General features: G+C 45.8%; 2 protein-coding genes across 5 annotated transcripts in view; one reads left to right on the forward strand and one right to left on the reverse strand.

Moving 5' to 3' along the window:
* The window catches only part of SYN3 (synapsin III), a 472,322-nt gene that overhangs the window by 146,118 nt on the left and 309,692 nt on the right, over nucleotides 1–16,512 (forward strand). For all 4 annotated transcript variants that reach the window (XR_011483033.1, XM_070453985.1, XM_070453984.1 and 1 more), the window contains exons 5-6: nucleotides 3,138–3,294; nucleotides 4,844–4,933. Coding sequence is in view for 3 of the 4 variants with exons in the window: in XM_070453985.1 (XP_070310086.1) it covers nucleotides 3,138–3,294; nucleotides 4,844–4,933 (247 nt within the window). In the remaining variant the exon portion in view is untranslated. The remainder of the gene's footprint in view (nucleotides 1–3,137; nucleotides 3,295–4,843; nucleotides 4,934–16,512) is intronic.
* Nucleotides 7,053–16,512, reverse strand: part of TIMP3 (TIMP metallopeptidase inhibitor 3) — a 58,543-nt gene continuing 49,083 nt past the window's right edge. The window contains exons 3-5 of the mRNA XM_020897014.2: nucleotides 12,875–12,986; nucleotides 12,003–12,124; nucleotides 7,053–10,922 (exon numbers count right to left, since the gene is read on the reverse strand). Coding sequence (XP_020752673.1) covers nucleotides 10,725–10,922; nucleotides 12,003–12,124; nucleotides 12,875–12,986 — 432 coding nt within the window. The 3' untranslated portion in view covers nucleotides 7,053–10,724. The remainder of the gene's footprint in view (nucleotides 10,923–12,002; nucleotides 12,125–12,874; nucleotides 12,987–16,512) is intronic.

A 16,512-nucleotide genomic window follows, 5' to 3' on the forward strand; every position in this document is an offset into this window, starting at 1 on the left:
TGCCCTGGTGATGTGCACATTTTAAAAGGGAGAGTTTTCTAAGAAATCTCCACACTGTTTTCCATAGTGGCTGTACTAGTCTGCATTCCCACCAACAGTGTAAGAGGGTTCCCTTTTCTCCACACCCTCTCCAGCATTTATTGCTTGTAGACTTTTGGATAGCAGCCATCCTGACTGGCGTATAATGGTACCTCATTGTGGTTTTGATTTGCATTTCTCTGATTTCTTAAAAAGCTGGAAATAGAACTGCCATATGACCCAGCAATCCCACTTCTGGGCATACACACCAAGGAAACCAGATCTGAAAGAGACACGTGCACCCCAATGTTCATCGCAGCACTGTTTATAATAGCCAGGACATGGAAGCAACCCAGATGCCCATCAGCAGACGAATGGATGAGGAAGCTGTGGTACATATACACCATGGAATATTACTCAGCCATTAAAAAGAATTCATTTGAATCAGTTCTAATGAGATGGATGAAACTGGAGCCCATTATACAGAGCGAAGTAAGCCAGAAAGATAAAGACCATTACAGTATACTAACACATATATATGGACTTTAGAAATATTGTAATGATAACCCTATATGCAAAACAGAAAAAGAGACTCAGATGTATAGAACAGACTTGTGGACTCTGGGAGAAGGCGAGGGTGGGATGTTTCAAGAGAACAGCATTGAAACATGTATATTATCTAGGGTGAAACAAATAACCAGCCCAGGTTGGGTACATGAGACAAGTGCTAGGGCCTGGTGCACTGGGAAGACCCAGAGGGATCGGGTGGAGAGGGAGGTGGGAGGGGGGACTGGGATGGGGAATACATGTAAATCCATGGCTAATTCATTTCAATGTATAACAAAAACTACTGTAATGATGTAAAGTAATTAGCCTCCAACTAATAAAAAAAATATATATATATATATAAATAATAATAATTAAAAAAAAAAGGTAAAAAAAAAATAAAAGGGAGAGTTTTCTGAGTACCTTTAAAACGTTCATACCCTTTAACCCAACAATTGCACTTCTTAGACTCTATCTTGAAGAAATGATTTTAAATGAGGTTAATTTGTGTGCAAAGATGGGCATGTGTGAAATATTGGAAAGAGGCTACTTGATAATAATAGACGATTGGTTGGCTTAATATAGTATATCCATTCAGTGCACTATTAGGAAGCCATTAGAAATTATATTTCTGAAGCTATTTTGATAGGGAAAATACACCATAATATGTGGAAAACAGCAAAATCATAATTAATAGAAAACAAAATCAATTATTAATATGAATGCATATTATATACATAAAATAGATTATTGAGTCATAATATACACATAAGAAAACACAAATAATATGTGCTTATTATTCTAAAGGTTATTAGAATTTTCTGTGTTGAGAATTGCAGATAATTTTGTTTTTTCCTGTTTTCCAAGGGTGGTTTGGGCTTTTTTTGTTTTTTTTTTATTTGCACAATGAGCATATATTATTTTTAAAATCAGATAAAAGTAAAAAGTGCTTATAAGTCAGTGCTACCTTTGGTCATCGGATCCCTGTTAGAGACAGACACACCCCTTCACCCCTCCTTCCATGTCTGTTGCCGTGAGACACTGCAGGGTGCAGGGCAAAGGGCAGGGAGGCAGGAGGAGAGAAGGGATGCGGAACGTCCTCCACCTGGGCCGTGGTGTTGCTGGGTGACCTGGGACGTGTCACTGCCTGGCTATAGGGCTCAGTTTCCCCATCTGTAATATGCCTGGTGGGACTCGTTCATCTCTGAGAGTGCAGCAGGGATGTGGGCATAACAGCTCCAAGGTTCTAGCCAACCCCAACCCTAACCACAGTGACATCACTGACTGCTTCCATGAGCACATGCCACCCACACTCAGATGTCACCATCCACATGGCCACCTTCAGGATGAATTACAGCTTAGCCAGGGACTCCCTTGCCCTTTTCTTTGGGAATGGGATGTGATGTTTATGTACATCATTCATTCCTTCAACATGTTCTTGTAACGACCCTGATCCTGGGGACAGGCACCATAAGGCCCGAGCTCAGAGCAATTCAAAAAGTGTCTTCCCTGGGGGGCAAGTCTTTGCCCTTTGAGAGTTATTTTAATTTATATTTGAATTATTTTAAAGAACTACAGTTTATTTGAAGCTAAGTGTCTGTGTCTGGATGAGTCAGATGGATCACACCATTTTAAGTGTAAACCACCTACCTACTGTGAGTCTTGATTTTCTCTGGACTTAGAAGTGAGGAGTCCAGAAACAGGTGGATCCTTGGCAGTGTGAATGAAACACTGTGTGAATCTACCTGGAGCCATGTGATGGAGAGTAGAGCATGTGGACTTGGAGTCAGATGACCTGTGTTCAAACGTGGCTCTCCTGCTTCCCAGCTTTGTGATTTGGGGAAGTTCACAACATCTCTGACTTGCAGTGTGTTCCCATCTGTAAATTGGAGAAATAGTCCTGACCTTACCCCGGTCTGCTTGTGAGCTTCAGTCAGGATCTTATCTCCAGAGGGACCTGGCAGAGCCTGGCATGTTCTCAAGCCATGGCATCACTACTCTTGATGCTTTCCAGAGGTTGCCGCTTGAAAGGGACAAGCGTTGGAGACGCTCTAGAGGGGAACTGCGCGGCACCATCATTGTGCTCCAGGGCCCTGTGGCTGTTCAGCCCTGGCCCTGCCGCTTACTTGCAGGGTGTCTTTGTGAGCAAGTGACCTGGTCTTCCTGAGCCTCCTGGTGCTCGTCTGTGAGACGGAATTGACAGCAGCAGCACCCACATCCCAGGACAATCGTGAGGACTCAGTGACTTGTGTATCTGCCACAGTGCCTAGTAAAACCACAGTATGTTCACTGAATTGTTTGATATGTTTTTTTTTTTCCATTTTCAAATTAAATACTTGTTCAATATAAAAAATTTAGAAAGCAGCCTTAAAAAGAAATAAAGTGTGATTTGTTTTCAGTCCTTTTACTTTGCAGTTGCTGCGTGTTTGCATCTGGTCTTCCTCATCCCCACTCCCCAACCCTGTCCCCATTCTGAACTGAGGTGCTGTCCCCAGCAGGCTTTGGCTTGGTGTCCTGATTGTCCCCTCAGCCCATCAAGTATGTAACACTGCTGTTGGTCCCTCTCTCGGCAGATCCTTCAAGCCGGACTTCATTCTTGTCCGCCAGCACGCCTACAGCATGGCCTTGGGCGAAGACTACCGCAGCCTGGTCATCGGCCTCCAGTATGGAGGGCTGCCTGCCGTCAACTCCCTCTATTCTGTCTACAACTTCTGCAGCAAGCCCTGGGTGGTAGGTGCGGGGCCAGCCTGACTCAGAAGGAAGGGGGAAGCAGGGACTGGCCTCCTGGCCCTGAAATGGACCCATTCGCCAGCAGGGAGGCTCAGTAATAAGGGAGTCTTTTATTCAAAGCAACTGAAGAAACAACTTGGCTCCCAAACCCCTTCTTGTAGTTACTACCTAACAGATATTTTGTAGCATGTTATGGTACAGTGTTGCATTATAATAATGTCAGTGGTGAGAGGGGTACCCTACTGCTCTCACTCTTTGAGCATGGTGACAAGGTTTCTGCAGAGCTGGCACTCAGGATTTATTGAATGCACATATGCATTCATTTAGTGGATATGGGTAGTCTTTAACCATTGTTACTATGGCCTTGGTCTCCTCCTCACTCTTCCCTGACTAAGCTTTTAGGCCTGCAACAACCTAGAAAAAGTCCTCAGTGGTGTTAGTTCACCATCCTTGTTTTCCCACATAGTCTTGGTGATGGTAGCAAGCACAATTCATTAGTACTAAGTGCACTGTGTTGAGCCTTTCACATGCATATTATATTTAATCTTCACCCTGATGAGTAGGTATTTCTAATGTCTCCATTGGACAGAAGAGGAAACTGAGACTTAGGTTGCTAGTAGTAAGTAGTGAAGCCGGACATTCTCCAAATCTCTTAGTTGATTATGGAATTGCTCTCCTTCTCTGGACTTCAGTTTCCTTATCTGTAGAATGAGGGACCCTCCCATCATTTCTCATATTTCTGAGGTCCCTCAAGCCTACTAACCTGACAGTATGTTGCACCACAGCAGCGGGCTACAGCCCAAGAGTCTTCCAATCCTGGCATGATGCAGAGAGTTCCTAAGTTATCTGTTCTTTGCTTGTGAGCTCTCAGTATTGAGTTTACCCCAAAGTCAGTTAGGCACAAGACTTAGCTCCTCTTCCAGCCACTAGGCATCCACATTAGGCTTTACACTGCACCTGATTTCTTCTTTCTGATCAGAGTCTACCTTGCTCTTTGCTTTTGTTCACCGACAGCTCCCTTTGCCTGATGGGTGAATTCCCAGCTCATTGTCCACTGAGCATCTCTAGCACACAGCTGTCTCACTGCACACTGGAATGCCCTTCCTCCTTCTCTTATATCATCTGCTCCTGAAGTCATCCTCACCCCCTGTCTGCTCCTCTTCCAGGTCCCACAAGCCCCTCACTTCCCTCCAGCAAGATGTTGTTATCTCAGCCATCTGCCCACAGGCTGTCTTTCCTCCAGACCTGGTCTCACATGTTCAGTGTGTTGCCCCGAACAACACATGGGTGTTTATATGCTATATATGTATAGCTGTGTGTGCCGGCGAGCACAGTGCTGGGCACAGAATGAGCTCCCAGGGCTGCTGAGTAAGGTGGATGATGGAGGAGACTGGAGAGGACGAATGTCCAGTCAAGGACTCTGGCCTTTATCCTGGGGACAGGGAGCAGCTACTGGAGCAGATAGGTGCTTGAGGCCTGGGATCAAGTGGGATGTTTCGCCATACCAGGAAACAGTGGTTGACCAATGTTCTGTCATATTCTGTCCTAGTTCTCTCAGCTCATTAAGATCTTCCATTCACTGGGTCCTGAGAAGTTCCCGCTTGTGGAGCAAACATTTTTCCCCAATCACAAGCCAATGGTGAGTACCTTTTTTCGCTCTGATTATTTTTGTGGAATGGAATAAATACAGATGTCCATATACTCAGTCCATTTGAATGGAGGAGGTCAGCATGCGGGCTGCTTCCTGACCACTGAAACGCTAAGGAAGAGCTGTGACATCCTGTGGGAACACCTGGCTCTCCAGGGGAGGAGTCAGGTCTCCAGGTGAAATTTCAGGTGGTAGAGTAAATGACAAAGACACACAGCATTCCGTGGGACATGGAATTTTCAGCAAATCAGGGGACAACTTGAGCTGGCAATTGGAAACAAAGGTTGATAGTAAAGGTGAAAGATGTTTCTAAGGTAGAATGTTATTTCATGTGAACCCTGTGCAGGACTTGGTTTCAACTCTTATTTTAATAAAAGCAGTGATATTTTGTTTCCATTAATCGTCAAAGGGCAGTTTCCTTGTGCATCCTCTTTGCCCTCAAACTTTTGAATATACCCAAGGTTGTCGCTGGGAAGTGGTTGGAGTTTAGCTTCAAATATGTGGGATAGCCTCCCGTTTGGAGGGTGGGAAAAGTGAATGTCTTTTTGAGTATGAGGTGGGGAGCTCTCCATCCTGCGGCCGGAAGAAGTTGGCTGGAAGAGTTCTGGGCTGCTGGAAAGAGCTCGTGACATGCCTGCTCTCATGGTCAGTGGTCTTGTTAAACTGGTTAAAGGAATGCAGGGCCATGGCCCCGTGCATACCTTGCAAAGAACACGAGTCTTGAGGCACAAGATGGTTAACAGGGTTCCAACAGTCTGCTTTTAGTCCCAAGCTTAGGCAACTGAGCTTCCAAGTCCTATTTGGAGACACTGATAGGTGTCTCCAGGTGGGGGGACAGTCTAAGCAGGCAAAAATGTTTCTCATTGACTATCTTTCCCTTGTATCTGATCTAGTGAGGTGTCCTACCAGCCAGGGTGTGCTGGTTGGAACAAGAAGGGGGCATGTGGAACCTGGCATATTCCAACAAAGTGAGAAACGGTGAAGAAAATTCAGGATTTATCCTCAAACCAGCCTGAGTTTGAATCCCAGTTCTGTCTGCTTACTAGGCTTTGGATCTCTGTGAGCCTCAGCTTCCTTGGCTGAAAACCATGGATGACAGTGGAACCACTTCACTGAGTTGTTGAGATTTAACACGATCATGTATACAGGGTACTGTGCTTGGCGTCCAATGCTGCTGCTGCTGCTAAGTCGCTTCAGTCGTGTCTGACTCTGTGCGACCCCACAGACGGCAGCCCACTAGGCCCCCCCGTCCCTGGGATTCTCCAGGCAAGAACACTGGAGTGGTTGCCATTTCCTTCTCCAATGCGTGAAAGTGAAAAGTGAAAGTGAAGTCGCCCAGTCGTGTCCGACTCTCAGCGACCCCATGGACTGCAGCCCACCAGGCTTCTTCATCCATGGGATTTTCCAGGCAAGAGTCCTGGAGTGGGGTGCCATTTCCTTCTCAGTGGTGTACAATAGGTTCTCAAAATAGAGTAGTTTTAAAATTGGGGCGAAGCCATACCTTGAAACATTGTCAACAGTGGGATAATATTTGCGTGAGGGGTTTACCGCCAGCCCAGCGCATTGAGGGTGACAGGCCCAGCTGTAAGTTCTGAGTGGGGCCAGGGTGGGGGAGGGGTGTTGCACGGCTGTAGTGAGTTCCTGGCATTCCCAACTAGGCCAAGTCATACTTGAAATTCCAGGCAGGCATTTGGCATCGAGGACTGCTGTTTGAGCCTCCCCCTCCCACTTCCACTAGGTTGAGATTCTAAGAAAGAAAATAGGGAAGGCTAAGTCAGGGCTTCAGTCTGGGAATACCCGAACCACTAACAGGTTAATTAGATGTTGATCCAGATTCCGTAGAACTGGGGTGAACCTTGGTCATAGAATCAGGGAAGAAGGTCAGAGCTGCACTAGCTGCCACAGGAAGTCTAGGATGCCTCTCCTGAAAATGCTCCCGCCTGGGGAAAGGGCTGGGGTAGGGTGGGTCCATGCTGTGGAATTGAATGGAGGGAAGCGACTACGCATAGGCCAGGGGCCAAAGCAGGCAGGACCTGACTTCTGAGACCCTCTGTGGTCGTCATAACCCCCAGCGGCGGTCAGGACACAAAGAAGCAAGAGACTGCAGGTATGTGATAGAAATAAAACCACTTTACTGTTTAGAATAAAGGACACACTATAAAAAGTGAACATTATGCAACATTACAAGACAATATACATTCACGGAATATAAAATTCATAAATAACATGGAGGAAAACTGTAAACAGTGCTACAAAATTTAGCAACAAATACATTCCTTCCAGACAGGGTTTTCTCTAGTTGGTTTCTCTCCATCACTTCTGGGTCTCAGGACAGCAGACCAGCTACGGAGGAAGGAGGTTGGTGCCTGGGAGAATTCATGAAGCCCCTCCCCTCGTGCCTCCCAGGAGCCGGTTTGGAAGCTGTTGATAATCCATCTCCCCATCACTCGCCCATTGTGTTTTGTTTTTGCTGTCAGGATTTTTAAAGTGTTTTTCTTGTGTGAAACTCTTTTAGTGATATTTTTACTTTCACAGCCAGGAGCCAAACATTGGGTGTCATTTTTGGTTAATCCATGTTGCTGGTCAGCTAGCACATGATGAAGGCCAGAAGCAGGGCAGGGTGTTGTCTCCTGGGGACCACGGTTTCTCTGAGACAGCTGTTCCAATAAGTCAGTTTTTTTCAATTGCTCAAGAACCACAGTATGAAAAACGGTGCTCATGGGCTGTAGCCTAATTGCCATTATGTGTCTGGGGCTGTGCAAGGGTAAAAAAGCACAGGAGTCTCCCAGTGCTGGCCAGATGGAGCACTGGCCTGAGAAGTGAGAGCCTAGATGTGGTGCCTCCTGCATAGGGAGGCAGAAGAGAGGGCCAGAGGAGGCCAAGGCATCTCAGAATCACAGGTCCCGTGGCCCTGGATGTTTAGGTGAAACCATGGCTTCTCAATGGGGTGGACGGATGGACTAGAGGGGAAAAGGAATGGGAATAACCAGCAGAGTGCCCAGGGCCAGTTGATATAGAGCAAGGATGTGAATGTACTTGCTGTTTTTTCTCTCCTTCGTAGTCCAGAAAGCACTAGGATGCCAACAGGGAGGAAGGAGTCTAGAGGACTCTGCAGTGCTCATTCCTTCTAGTTCCCCCATTTACCAGTCTAGCTGCCTGCACAGTAGAAGTCTTTACCCTCCATTCCACTGTAGAATTTGATTCAGAAAAATGGTGGCATGTGGGTTTTGTTTTTTTCTTTTCTCTTAAACACAGTGTACACATATTACAGCCTACACATGACATAAGATTTAGCAAAATAAAACGTTCATGAAATGAATGAAATACGGAAGTGTCTCAGCTACATAAATGACTTTAAATTATACAGTAAGTGAACAGGTGAAATAAACAAAGCTATAGCTTATAGAAAGCTCAAAAACCGCCCTCTGACATCACTCTGCAAAGGACCCTTCTTTGCTCAGGACCTGCTGTTCTCCTCACCAGGGCCTGGCAGATGGGACTGTGGTTCCACCAACTTTGCAGAGGGAAACTTCAGGTGATTTGTCCTCAGGCCTCACCTCAAGTCCCTCTTTGTGTGAGTGGAGGTGACCCCACCAGGAACCAAGAATAGCCAGATGCCTCATGGAAGTCACACTGATGTCCAGTGGGAGGGCACCTGTGCAGATTGGGTTAGGGGTTCCACCTTGTAGAACTTTGAGGTTCAAATTAAGAAAATCTTTAAACACCAAGTCTGGGGCTTACCCCTTAAAAACCACTGGCCTGCTGAATTCAGCTCCTTCTGCTTACTCTGCCCCACTGAGAGAGCAAAGCTTGCTGTTTCCTGCATGCCAAATGTCACAACCACAAGGTGAAAGGTACTAGGTAATGAGACCAGTCTGGAGGAAACCAGATGCCTTGACTGCCTTCTCGCTCTGAGGTTCTGCCAAACACCTTGCCTGGGCATTTGTGTTTGTGAGCGAGACATTACATTGTGTTGTCTGCTTCTTTTTTTTTTCCCGTTTAAATTGGCAGCTCTGTTTCCTAAAGTGGAATGAACTGAAGATACAAATACTAATAGAGGACAAATACCCATAATCTGAAAAAAGAGACAGAGCCATCATGTTAAATGTAACCATCCTAGCATCCTCAGTTCTGTAAAATATACTTTATCACCTACTCTTGGCATCTCACTTTCAACACTAAAACTTAAAATAATTTTATTTAATCAGAGAATTTATATTATAGTTTTATTTCAAAAAAACACAACAAAAACCCTACAGCTGTTTGCAGAGTCAGGTTTTCCCAGTGACCACCACTTTTAATTCTATGAGGTGAGGGCCTTAGGAGGTGGCATTCACCCGCTAGTAAGCTACAGGAAAAGGAGCAAGTTGTCCCCAAACCCAGGAAAGGTGGCCATCTAGCCAAGGCAGGACACTGCAGCTTTCCTTCCTGTGCCCAGGCCCTGACCCACACTAACTCGCATCTCCCATCTGAGCCACGCCAGTAAAGGCAGTTAAATGAAGGCCCCAAACATGAAGCAGGAGAAAAGGAGGACAGAGGTCAGATGACCCCAATTAGAGGGATGCTGAGGGTGCTCAGAATTTCAAATTTTAATTAAAATGAAAAAAAATAAAAGATCAACTTGGAATGTCATGATTTTCTTCAAACAAGCAACAACAACAAAATAGAAGAGATTAAGCTATTGGCATATTTAACAGCATTGAACAGAATTCTGTGTCCTGTAAAAAAAAAAATTAGCTTATGTCCCCACGTGGGTATATGTAAATGTGTATGCAAACACACCCCCCTAGGTGAACTAAAATGCTACTTTGGAAATAATATCCTCTACCCAAATCTACTTGTTCTATATCTGTGGATAGTGTATGGTGTTCATATTTCTCCAATTTACATAAAGGCAAGCTCCTGGCCAGATCTACCGAAGACGTTTCCAGGAGGAAATCTTGTGGGAAGTAAGGAGAGGAAAGACATTCATCTTAGTCTCTCACCTGAGCTTTTGTCTAAGGCACATTGCCTCCTGACCTCAGGCAGATGTTTAAGTCTTCATCAACCATGAAAATTCTGTTATTCTGGCCTGGCTGCTTGCTCCAGACGCAGAAACATCTGGTCAACCCAAGCATCGGTGGGCTGGGGGAACTGTGTGTGTGCTGCATCATCCAGACCCTCCTGCAGTTTCTTCCTTCCCTCCCTCACTCTGATGTGCAGACACAGACAGACACAGCCTGGTGAGGACATGCAGTAGCATCTCCTTGGTGTGTGAGATCTTCCGCGTACCTTGAGTGTTATCTGCTGGCTGCCCTTGACTGATTTGAAACAGTTGGCTTTTCAGCAGCTTCCTTGTCTGTGTCCTTTATGTACTGTGAAGAGGGAAGAGAAGGGCAGAGGGAGGAGAGTCTGGGAGATGGTGAGATGGGGGAGAAGAAAGAAGGGTAGATATTACAATGCCCTAATTGGGTAGTTTTTCAATTTTTGTTTTCCTAAAAAAATATAGATTATATCATCACGAAGAAGAGGAGTACCCATTCCTCATTCTTTCTGGCGTGACACCAAAAATTTCCGGGTGGAAATGGGTGATGTCAAAGACCAAAAAGAAAGGGAGGGGTGGGGCCAGGAGGATGGTTCCAAATAAACTCCATATGACAGCATAGATTTTCCTCTAAGTGTTCGAAGTGCTAAATTTGCAAGAAAACAGGCACTAATTTCATTGTCATCATCTGAGAAGAGTTAGTGTCCAAGGGAAGCTCAGTGGGAAGGGAGGGAGGTGAGGTGGGGCCGGGTCTGGCGCTCAGGGGTCTGTGGCATTGATGATGCTTTTGTCCGGGGAAGCCCATCCTCGGTACCAGCTACAGTAGCCACCCTTCTGCCGGATGCAAGCGTAGTGTTTGGACTGGTAGCCAGGGTAGCCGAAATTGGAGAGCATGTCGGTCCAGAGACACTCGTTCTTGGAGGTTACAAAGCAAGGCAGGTAGTAGCAGGGTTTGATCTGCAGTGAGATAACAACCAAAGGTTGGTGGACTTAGGCCTGATGCTCGCCCAAGTTTGGACTCAGAACTTGAGATCTCTGCGGTGGAGGCCAGCCACATCCCTCCCTTAGTGAGGACAAAATAAATAACACTCACCAATATTTGCTGAGCACCTACTGTGTACCAGACATTCTGCTGAGTGCTTCTATCTTATTCTTTAATTCTCACAACTGATTTATCTCCCTTTTACAAATAATAGAGCCTCAGAGAAGTTAAGTAACTTGCCCCAAGTCACACAGTCAGAAAGTGGTAGAATTAGATACTTGGGAGAGCTTTTCCTCTCAAGTGGTAACAGGCAAGCATGAGAGTTCTCAGCAGTTGTAGGAAATTGAGAAATCAGAAAGATTAAAGCATAAAAATGTAGAGTCCAGCTACCATAGGCTGGAAATCAGACTTAGTGAGCTGTGTGACTTAGGCCTAGCTACTCTCTGGGCCCCTGTTTCCTCATCTGCAAAATGGAGATAATTAAAACTATAATAGTAGTAATCACTGTTATCTCAATTTTGCAGAGTTGTTACGAGAATTAAGAGACTGGCCCAACTGCCTCCCACAGCAGCAAGGCTGTGGGCCCTAACTCTGTGTTTGGGTCAAGAAGTTGGGCCAGGTTGAAGAGTGACCTTCTGAAGCAAGTGGTATCAGCAGTCCTGTACCAGTTAAGCCGCCTTGGGTGGGGGCCACCAGTGAGTCGGCTGCCTAGGCAAGCCCACTTGGGACTGCTTGGCAGGACCTGCCATTAAGGATCCTCTACCTTCTACAACCTTGAGCCACAGTGGGGGCAGGGGGTCAAGAATGCTGAAGAGTTCTCTTGCCCCAGCAGCTGCAAAGTGGGCAGCACAGATTACAGCAGAAAGGCATTCTTTCCTCTCCTTCTTCACTGCTCAGCATAGGTGCAACATTCCTCACCACCCCTGCTCAGACCTGCCCCTCTGCCCAGGCCTGACATGTACGCCCTTCCCAGCCCAAGGGCCCAGTGCCCAGTACTGGAGGAGCTGACAAGGGCCGCAAGCCAGCACCTCCCCTGCCTGCTCCCTGGGGCTTACCTTGCAGTTACAACCCAGGTGATATCGATAGTTCAACCCCTTGCGCTGGGAGAGGGTGAGCTGGTCCCACCTCTCCACGAAGTTACACAGTCCTGTGTACATCTTGCCATCATAGACACGGCCTAGAGGAGGAAAGAGACAAGGGGAGAGTTATTTTGTCCAGAACCCAGCCAGAAGACAAGGAATTCATGCCTACTGAGTAACCTCCTTAGGCCAGGAAATGTATGTACTGTGTACTTTTCAGTCCCATGATTTTATTTCATCCTCTCCAACACCTTTTAGGATGGATTGTATTCCTGTTTTCCACATGCAGAAAATTAAGCTAGGAGAGGTTAAGCAATTTGTGGAAAGTCCACAAGCCCAGTGAGCACTGGAGCTGGGGTCAGAGACCAACTTTCTCTTCTCACATCAATGACTTTTTGGTCTTGCTTTTGCTTTTTTCCTTTTCTCCACTGATTGCCTAAAAGTGGATAACTTTAAAAGACAGACCTAATAGGTTGACTGAGATGTGGAGAGCAATAGGTACTAGCAATTTCTTTTTACTTATAGTAAAGCTGAGAAATTGCAAAACTAGGAGATTTCCTCCCCAATCAGTGGTAGAATGGAGACTAAAACCCAGCCTCCTAAAGCAACTATACTCCAATAAAAATTAATTTAAAAAAATAAGTAAAACCCAGCCTCACATAGGAACTTCAAGCTCCCACCACTGGCCAAGTAAGATAGACTCAGCTCTAGATAACTCTTTTACAACTCAGCGGGCACATCACCAGGGCCCTGAGAACACTGCTGTGACTACAACCCCTTCATCCTCTGAACTGAAGAGCCGTGGACCTTGGCCAAACCCTGACCTAGATGCTAGAGTGGGCCGTTACCTGTCAGCAGGTACTGGTACTTGTTGACCTCAAGCTTAAGGCCACAGAGACTCTCAGAAGCTTCTGTGTGGATGTACTGCACATGGGGCATCTTGGTGAATCCTCGGTACATCTGTGGGCAGAAGGAATGTCATGAGAGGAGGACCAGACCTCAGAACACATGCTGTCATTTGGGCTGTGGGATCAGACTTCCTTAAGAGGCCACTGTGGCTGGTCACTGAACTACCTGCCCAAGGGTCTTCACTCCAGAGGCAAAGCCACCTGCTCCTCTCTCTTCTGAGCCAGGGTTGGTGCCTTCCCCAAGAAACCTTCCCATCCAGCCAGTCACACCTCCGATTCCATGTTATAGGTGAGGAGCCCAAGGCCCAGGCAGGTTAAGTGGCTTGTCTAAGGCCACACAGTTGGTGAGTGGCAGAGACAGGAATGTAAGCAGGAGAACTTGTTCTTAACCGTTATCCTATACTGTCTCCCTGGCAGCTTCACAAGCTCATGGCTAAGGGCCTTTGATGCAGGCAGGTGCCATTTATAGCTTTGTGCCTCCTTCTTCAGCATGTGCTCAGAGCCAGCAGTGTGAACATAATGGAGGCTGAACCCACTTGGTGATTCCAGGTCAAGTCCACGAGCGTTCTGCGGGCCCTGATCTGTTGAGACAACTGTTAACCGTGTGAGCTGGTAGGGGTGGGAGGGAGCACCGAGGTGTTGCTGAATCCCATTATTCCCCAGTTCTCAGCCCTGGATGGCTGGTGGTCTCCAGGGTTATCCTAAGGGTTTCCAATAAGACAATGTTTCTGCTTTAGTTCTGGCAAGCGTTATTAATTTACTTATGGTAATTAATAAAAAGCCAGACATCACCTCACTGGTGTCTCATCTAAGTGTCTCCCATTCAATCTAATGGGTGGTTTTTTTCTCCCTGTTTTCTTTTAAGTGGTTATTGCCTGGCGGGGATAGGTGGTCCATGAGCCCCCCCCCTCCCCCTCCCCCTGCCCCGCCATCATAATGGGTCTGTTGGACTGACAGGGTTTGGGAGCAACTTCCTTTTTAAGGGGAGTATTGTTCTAATTGTGTACAACCTTCAGTGCAGGTGCTTTTAATTTACCTGGCCTCCCTTCTCAACCCTCTTCTCCCTTGAGGCTCTCCAGCGAAACAAGGAAATGCGGCCAAGAGCAGGGGGTGGGGGTGGTTTCTGTCTTCACTCTGTTTTCAGTTATGCTGCGGGGGGCATGGGCCTGTCACACCCCACCCCTCAGTTCCTCAGTGGCGGATGGTGCCTCTCTGGCTCTAATAGAACGCGTACCTAAGAGGGCTGCTGTGTGCATGCCATCATGTGTGGCCTCGGGAGAATGTCCCTTGCACGTACTTCCAGGCCCAGCAACTTCTCGTTTTGGTGTGGATTACCCTTGACTTTTTGACAAGTGTTCCAACTCAGTACTTGCTCTAGGTTTTTCAGGACAGCCCATGGAGCCTCAGTTTATTCCATGTTGGTCTGTTCCCTTTATCTCCTCTCTGCTTTATGAGTGAGAATCAAGCCCCTGCCCAGTAGAACTCAACTTGTTGAAATCAGCTTAGCATCATTGCTACTTGTGCATTGAAGAACACCTTATTTTAACATGGTTTCTAGCACTTACACACAAAGTCAGAATCTTAATACATCATAAATGACTGAGTCTGACAAATACAGAGCTGCCTTTTAGGGTCAATTCTGAAAATAACAATACATTTGTAATAAATGTATGGTAAAGTTAGGCAGATTTTTTACTCATTTTGTTGTCTTTTCTTTATATTAATGTAGCTTAATCTAAATATTTATCCTAAAGTATTATTATGTCTGTAGCCATAGAGACCTAGAATTGGTTTGAAAAATTTAGAAGAGTTATAATGGGTTTATAATATCCTAAAATCAGAGAATCTCAGAATTGGAAAGGTGGTTGATCTAGTCCAGTCAATGGAAGATTAATGGTAAACTCAATTTCTATAGACAGACAACTAGAGTCTGTATCTTGTCTCTGCTACTTATTAGCTTCTTGGAAAGTCATTTACTATCTTTGGGCCTCAGTTGCTTCATCTCTAAAATGGGGCAAAGCACCTGATGCAAAGAACTGACTCATTGGAAAAAACTCTGATGCTAGGAAAGATTGAGGGCAAGAGGAGAAGGGGGCAACAGAGGATGAGATGGTTGGATGGCATCACTGACTCAGTGGGCATGAGTTTGAGCAAACTCTGGGAGATGGTGAAGGACAGGGAAGCCTGGCGTGCTGCAATCCAGGGGGTTGCAGAGAGCTGAACGTGACTTAGTGACTAAACAACAACAACCCACTGACTTTATAAGGTGTTTTTGAGAATTAAATGCCTTAGAATAGCACCTGGCACACATTTAGTTCAAGTTACTTTAAAACAAATTATACTGAAGTTCATCATGAGCAGACAGAAGAACTTGGTCCCCTTCTTCCTACATGTCTTGCCCAGCCTTGTCTCTTGGTACAAATAGTTAAAGGTGGTTTCAGAAGTAGGCAGGTTGCTTCTTCTGCACACCCTCTGACTTTATTGAGGTATGACTGACAGATAAAAGATGTATCAATGTAAGGTATGCAAGGGTTATTTTGATATATGTATACGATGTGATTACCACAAGGAAGCTAGTTAACACATCCATCACCTCACATAGTTACCTTTTTATGTGTGAGAACACTTGACATCTACTCTCTTAGCCCCCTTCTGGTATGTCGTACAATGTTGTTGACTATAGTCCCCATGCTGTCCATTAGATCTCCAGAACTCACACAGACTTCAATACTGAAAGTCTGTAACCTTTCACCAATATCTCCCATTTTCTGCATCTCCTAGATCCTGATAACTACCATTCTACTCGTTGTTTCTAAGAATTCTACTTTTTTTATATTTCACAAATAAATGAGGCTATGTAATATTTTTCTTTCCATGTCTGGCTTATTATACTTAGTATAATGTCCTCCAGGCTCACCTATGTTGTCACAAATGACAAAATTTCCTTTTTTCAGGTTGCATAATATTCCATCATAATATTTCATTGTTGTATATATATATATATATGTATATACACACACATATATACATACCCACACGCCACACTGGACTTTACAAGCCTCTCGGCCTCGCTTCATGATAGTAAGTACATGAAGTTCCAAGAACTTAACTTCCCTTGGAGTGAAGGAGCAAGTAATATGAGAAAGAAATTTCTGAGTTTGGGGAGTTTAACCTATTTCTTATGGGATGTCGTCTGGTCTTTATCAATATTCGCAGCATGAACTGTCACCACTATGTCAGATATTTCTGACTTTCCTGTGGAAGATCAGCACTGTGCTGGCCGCTGCTTTATAGGCTGAACTCATTTAAACTCACGCTGGTTCTCATAGGCAGTCGAGTTTCAGAGGCAGTAGAAACCTGCCTGGAGTACCAAGTGCGTGGATTTTCTCTCACAGATCGGGCTGTCTAGCTGGAGAGGCAGAGCACAGGACAGAGTCACAGGCATTGGGCTGTGGGGGGGCTCCCCCTCCCTGTGGGCCGGCCGGAGGGAGGGGGAGCGCAGGGAGGGGGTGGCCAGAAAGGCTTCCATCTGGAGCTTCAAAGGCGAGGTGCTGCCATTGCTCATTTTGATTAGACAA

Source organism: Odocoileus virginianus, chromosome 23, assembly GCF_023699985.2.
Source record: "Odocoileus virginianus isolate 20LAN1187 ecotype Illinois chromosome 23, Ovbor_1.2, whole genome shotgun sequence".
Taxonomy (NCBI): Eukaryota; Metazoa; Chordata; class Mammalia; order Artiodactyla; family Cervidae; genus Odocoileus; species Odocoileus virginianus.